Raw genomic sequence first — 6,663 nt, forward strand, 5'->3', positions numbered from 1 at the left:
TTGTGTTCCTACCATGTTGTTGTTATGGTGTGTTGCTACCATTCCATGTTGTTGTCTTAGGCCTCTCCTTATGTGGTGTTGTCTCTCTTGTCGTGATGTGTGTTTTGTTCTATATAAAAAAAGAATCTCCCAAAAGGCCTTTTGCATTTTGGATGGCCGTCATTGTAAATAGAAATGTGTTCTTAACTGACTTGCCTCGTTAAATAAAGGTAAAATAAACATAAAAAAAAACTAAATTGCTACTTTGTGTACCACTTGAATTAAGATAAAAAATGTAATGGTTATATTTTTATTGGGGATTTTCTAATTAATAATTTTATATAAGTATTTTACAAATGTTTGTATTGAACTTTTATTTGTAGAGGGAAAAATATGTCTGTTTTGAGTATTTGTTGTCAACTCTGTCAATGATGGCCAACCTCACTAAGATCTTTTTGGGGGGGATCAATATTCAGAAAATAATATTTTAATCACTGTTCTGCAACAAATGCAACCTCTACAGGATTGGTGGGGCCCCATGGGACGGTTGAGCTGACGTAGGCTAATGTGATTAGAATGAGGTTGTAAGTAACAAGAACATTTCCCAGGACTTAAATTATTGTTAATATATCTGCCCTGTCCAATTTAGAGTAGCTATTACAGTGGAAAAATACTGTGCTATTGTTTGAGGAGAGTGCACAGTTATGAAATAAAAAATGTATTAATAAACCAGTTAGGCACATTTGGGCAGTCTTGATACATTTTGAACAGAAATACAATGGTTCATTGGATCAGTCTAAAACGTTGCACATACACTGCTGCCATCTAGTGGCCAAAATCTAAATTGTGCCTGTGCTGGAATAATACATTATGGCCTTTCTCTTGCATTTCAAAGATGATGGTACAACAAAATTATATTTTACCATATCTAATGTGTTATATTCTCCAACATTAATTTCACATTTCCACAAACTTCAAAGTGTTTCCTTTCAAATGGTATCAAGAATATGCATATCCTTGCTTCAAGTCCTGAGCAACAGGCAGTTAGATTTGGGTATGTCATTTTAGGCACAAATTTAAAAAAAGGAGGAATGTGTTGGCTGTGCTAGATCCAATGCATAATGTTTGCTTTATAAATATTGTTTTATGTTCTGAATCTTAAAATTCAAAAGGCACTCACACATCTGAGCTGTCTTTGTTGCAGGTAAATGGTAACAGTTGAATAAAATTAGGACATTTTTTCTTCTGAATATTCTTCTGAAAATCCCCAAATAATCAAAAGTTATTTTCCCTGGAGCATTATATAGCACTACAACATACAACTAAAATAAGTTTCTAGATTTGTATGAAATATTTGAATAATCTAATGTTTATCTAATAGAACAACCAACCAAACACTTGTTGAACAGTACATGTAAAATGATATGCCTTTTATGGTGTCGGACAGATTTGAATTAATACAGTTAGTTACATTTCATGAAAAAAATATCTGAATTAGAGGGTTGTTCCTTTTTACATGGTGTGATAGCTGATACTTTGGTCTTTCCAATATGTTTGAAATGTTGTTAATATTAAGAAATATATTTGTGAAAAAAAAGTTGAGATTGTTCTGTATTAAAGAATCCCTGAGATGATTCTGGACACATTATTTGAAAATACTCAAACACAGAGAAAATACGTATTTCAAATACAAATAATCAAATACATGCATTTGAATCCAGGTCTGGAAGAGTGTATATTTAAGCAATAAGGCCTGAGGAGGTGTGGTATATGGCAATATACCGTGGCTACGGGCTGTTTTTATGCATGGATTATCCACTGTATATTGACCATATACCACAACCCCCCGAGGTGCCTTACTGTTATTATAAACTGGCAACCAACATAATTAGAACAATAAACAAGTAATGTTGCATCATACCCATGGTATATTGTCTGATATAACTATCGCTTTCAGCCAATGAGCATCCAGGACCAAACTACACGGTTTATCATTTTTTATACAGCAGTACTGACAATTTCCATGAACAATAAAGCTTATCCCATCCTATTGCCTTATTATCCCCCTATCTATCCACATGTAACCGTCCAATAGGACATGCTTTGTGTTCAGTAGGCATGAAGTAAGAGAAAACAGTTTGAAACAGAGGAGATATGTTACTAAATGTCCTGAACCTGACCAATAATAACACTAATTTGATTTACTTGTTCTGTTTCAAAATCTTTCAACATGTTTTTCAATCTTGTGCATACTGAGCATGACCCTGCGATCACAGTATTCTTTTTTCTATGTTTGATTCTCTTCCAGGCAAACTAGCATGGTGAGGAATGTTCGGTAGACCCTAGATATATATTTTTATATTTAATATATATCTACTAGTATCTGCTGTCATCTAATAATGAACCTTGGTATTTTGGAGCCTCGCTCCTCACTGTGTTTTGATGACATCAACATGTTCCCTCCTCAGAACTGCTGGCTCATTCTGATTTAGAACCTCTTCCTCATCATCATGGATACCAATCAATATCCCTCTAACCAGGCAAGCTCCTCTGTGTTCACATCACTAAGGATTTAACATGGTCGACACACAAATGCACCATTGAGAGCATCTTAACTGGCCTCATCACTGCTTGGTACAGCAACTCTTTGGCTTCTGACCACAAGCCGCTACAGAGGGTAAGGGCCCCTACCATCCAGGAACTCTATACCAGGCGGTGTCAGAGGAATGCCTAAAAATTGTCAAAGACTCGAGCCACCAAGTCATACTGCTCTCTCTGCTACCCCATGGCAAGCGGTACCGATGCACCAAGTCTGGAACCAACAGGACCCTGAACAGCTTCTACCCACAAACCATAAGACTGATAAATAGTTAACCAAATAGCTTCCTGGACTATCTGCATTGACATCCTTCTGCACTCTTTTGACTCATAACATACCCTACTGCTACCGCTTATTGTCGATCCTGTTGCCTAGTCACTTTTCCCCTACCTATATGTACATATCTACCTCAATTACCTCGTACCCCTGCACATCAACTCAGAAGTGGTAGCCTGTGTATATGGCCAAATTATCGTTACTCATTGTGTATTTTCTATTGTTTTTCTTTTTTCTCTCTGCATTGTTGGGAAGGGCCCATAAGTAAGCATTTCACTGTTAGTCCACACCTATTGATTACGAAGCATGTGACAAATAACATTTGATTTGAAAATACTTTTCAATAGGATGTAAATGCTACCAACACACACACACACACACACACACACACACACACACACACACACACACACACACACACACACACACACACACACACACACACACACACACACACACACACACACACACACACACACACACACACACACACACACACACACACACACACACACACACACACACACACACACACACACACTTACTGGTGTGGGGATGAGCAGAGGCAGAGGCAGGAGGAGAAGTGGGGTGAGGAAGATAATGAGGTAGTTCCTATGGCTCCACAGCCAGCTACACCCAACCATGGCTCTCCAACAGACAGGTAACCCAGAGACAGAAACACACCTGGACCACAGGTAACCTAGCGTTAACTTACTACTAACCTACAGGTAACACGAAAAACTGTTTGGTCAGGTATACACCTGAGCACCAGATAGCTCAACGTTCAGAGATCCAAAAAGTAACCCAGAAAGCAGTGAACAGAAAGGTACATCTGCACTCCTGGCTGAGCCACAGGTCAAATACAGGTAAGCCTCAGGTTAGCTACTGGTAAGGTAGTGGGAAAGGTGTGCTCCAGGCTGACAGCGTAGCAGGAAATGTGTCTAATAAGACTGTCATTTACTGTTTATATCACAGAGAAAGTATTAAACATTAACTCAACCACAAGGGGAGGGTGATCATAGAGAGTGAGAGAGAGATAGGAAAAGGAGAAAGAGTGAGGGAAGGGTAAAGGATAGGAGAAGTGAGGGAGGGAGAAAGAGAGAGTGATCACCAAACTATAGAGTATTGATTTACCAGACAATAAAGTTCTTTCAACTTCATCTAAATGTCAAATTCCAATGATTTATCACACACACTATTATTGGAAGTTACTTGAAACCCCTTTTCATCTATTGCCGTGGTGATAAGCAAGTGGGTTTACTCTGGCATGTGCCCTGCTGGTGAACCCAGAACATGTGTCATACACACACACACACACAGACACACAGACACACAGACACACAGGCACACAGGCACACACACACACACACACACACACACACACACACACACACACACACACACACACACACACACACACACACACACACACACACACACACACACACACACACACACACACACACACACACACACACAGTGCCTTTGAAAAGTATTCAGACCCCTTGACTTTTTGCACAATTTGTTAGGTTATAGCCTTATTTTAAAATTGATTAAATCGTTTCATCAATCTACACACAATAACCCATAATGTCAAAGCAAAAACTGTTTTTTAGACATATTTGCTGAACTATTAAAAGTAAATTCAGTACTTTGTTGAAGCACCTTTGGCAGCGATTACAGCCTCGAGTCTTCTTGGGTGTGATGCTACAAGCTTGGCACACCTGTATTTAAGGAGTTTCTCCCAATCTTCTCTGCAGATCCTCTCAGGCTCTCAGTTGCTGACCCTTATTTAAAGCCCTTGGTGAATACGTTTTTCCCTATTTTACTCGAACGCGTGTTTTAGACTGTAGTACTTAAAAAAAAGGAACAAATTAATGATTTTTAAGCTATTGTCACAGTTATAATGAAAAACCTTTGATAATTAAAAATCTAGAATTATTTAACCTTCATTTAATTAGACAAGTCAGTTAAGAACAAATTCTTATTTACAATGACGGCCTACCGTCATGATCCAATTACACACAATGATCCAATTATACATTGCCTGTCTCTGTAGTTGTGTTTGCTGTGGGACCTTAGAACTCTGCTTTTGACATATACAGCACACTATTGTGACACTCATGTTACAGTCGGAAAGCAGCATCAGTGTACTGTTGACACACAAAGGATACAGTATGTGTGAATACGATCCTATGATGTCGACAAAGTGGCATTCCAACCATTTTATCAGTATTCCGTGGACTGTCCCCCAAACTGGTGGCTTTCAGATAATCAGTTGTTTTAATATGTTATAACTGTTTTCTAATGGCCTGATCAATACAAAGGCAGACAAATTGGCAGACATTAGATATTATGACATTTATTTGACAATTATGGTTTGGGAAAGAATTCAAATGTGACCATTTGAATTTGACCGAAGAAACAAACTTACGATTTGACTTTGGACTATGCAGTGCAAACACAGTGTAAACAGTGTAAATCTATTTGTCGGAGAGCACACAGACACTGTGAATTCGTAAGAACTGTAAGCACAGTACGCGCCAATGCACTTATAAAGAAATCAATGCTAATGTTCCTGCTTTAAGATCATAAATCCTTACATACTGTGAGAACATTATGTCCCTTTCTTCTCTCAACAACTTCAATTAAGTCGTAAACTACAGCGCCAAAGCTGATAAAAAGATAAAAGAAATGCTTACACTCCCACAATTACAGAACGCTTGACCAATGGTGAAAACATAATGAGGAAGAATTCTAGCCCCCTTGGCACTAAATACCATATCATGTAATATTACACTATGTATACACAAAAGTATGTGGACAACCCTTCAAATTAGTGGATTCGGCTATTTTAGACACACCCGTTGATGACAGGTATATAAAATCGAGCACACCGCCATGCAATCTCCATAGACAAACACCGGCACTAGAATGGCCTTACGGAAGAGCTCAGTGACTTTCAATGTGACATCGTCATAGGATGCCAACTTTCCAACAAGTCAGTTTGTCAAATTTCTGCCGTTATTGTGAAATGGAAATATATATGAGGAACAACGTCTCAGTCGCGAAGATAAAATATAGAACAGCACACTCCGGTAAGACGAGGGGGGGTGGTCTGTGCATATTTGTAAACAACAGCTGGTGCACGAAATCTAAGGAAGTCTATAGTATCTTGTGATAAAATACAGACCACACTATTTGCCAAGAGAATTTTCAGCTATACTTTTCATGGCAGTTTATTTACCACCGCAGACAGATGCTGGCACTAAGACCGCACTCAGTCAGCTGTATAAGCAAATAAGCAAACAGGAAACCGCTCACCCAGGTGCGGCGCTCCTAGTGGCCGGAGACTTTAATGCAGGAAAACTTAAATCAGTTCTAGCTAATTTCTATCGACATGTTAAATGTGCAACCTGAGGGGAAAAAATTCTAGATCACCTGTACTCCACACACAGAGACGCGTAAAAAGCTCTCCCTCGCCCTCCATCTGGTAAATCCGACCACAATTCTATCCTCCTGATTCCTGCTTACAAGGAAAATTAAAGCAGGAAGCACCAGTGACTCGGTCTATAAAAAAGTGGTCAGGTGAAGCAGATGCTAAACTACAGGACTGTTTTGCTATCACAGACTGGAACATGTTCCAGGATTCTTCCGATGGCATTGAGGAGTACACCACATAAGTCACTGGCTTTATCAATGAGTGCATCGTCCCCACAGTGACTGTACGTACATACCCCAACCGGAAGCCATGGATTTCAGGCAACTTTCCCACTGACCTAAAGGGTAGAGCTGCTGCTTTCAAGTTG

General features: G+C 39.1%; 1 protein-coding gene across 1 annotated transcript in view; it reads right to left on the bottom strand.

Annotated features, from left to right (window-relative positions):
• The window catches only part of slc13a2 (solute carrier family 13 member 2), a 57,209-nt gene extending 53,416 nt beyond the window's left edge, over nucleotides 1–3,793 (bottom strand). The window contains exon 1 of the mRNA XM_071337449.1: nucleotides 3,400–3,793. Coding sequence (XP_071193550.1) covers nucleotides 3,400–3,498 — 99 coding nt within the window. The 5' untranslated portion in view covers nucleotides 3,499–3,793. The remainder of the gene's footprint in view (nucleotides 1–3,399) is intronic.
• Nucleotides 3,794–6,663: the final 2,870 nt, after the last annotated feature.

Source organism: Salvelinus alpinus, chromosome 13 (assembly GCF_045679555.1).
Source record: "Salvelinus alpinus chromosome 13, SLU_Salpinus.1, whole genome shotgun sequence".
Lineage (NCBI taxonomy): Eukaryota > Metazoa > Chordata > Actinopteri > Salmoniformes > Salmonidae > Salvelinus > Salvelinus alpinus.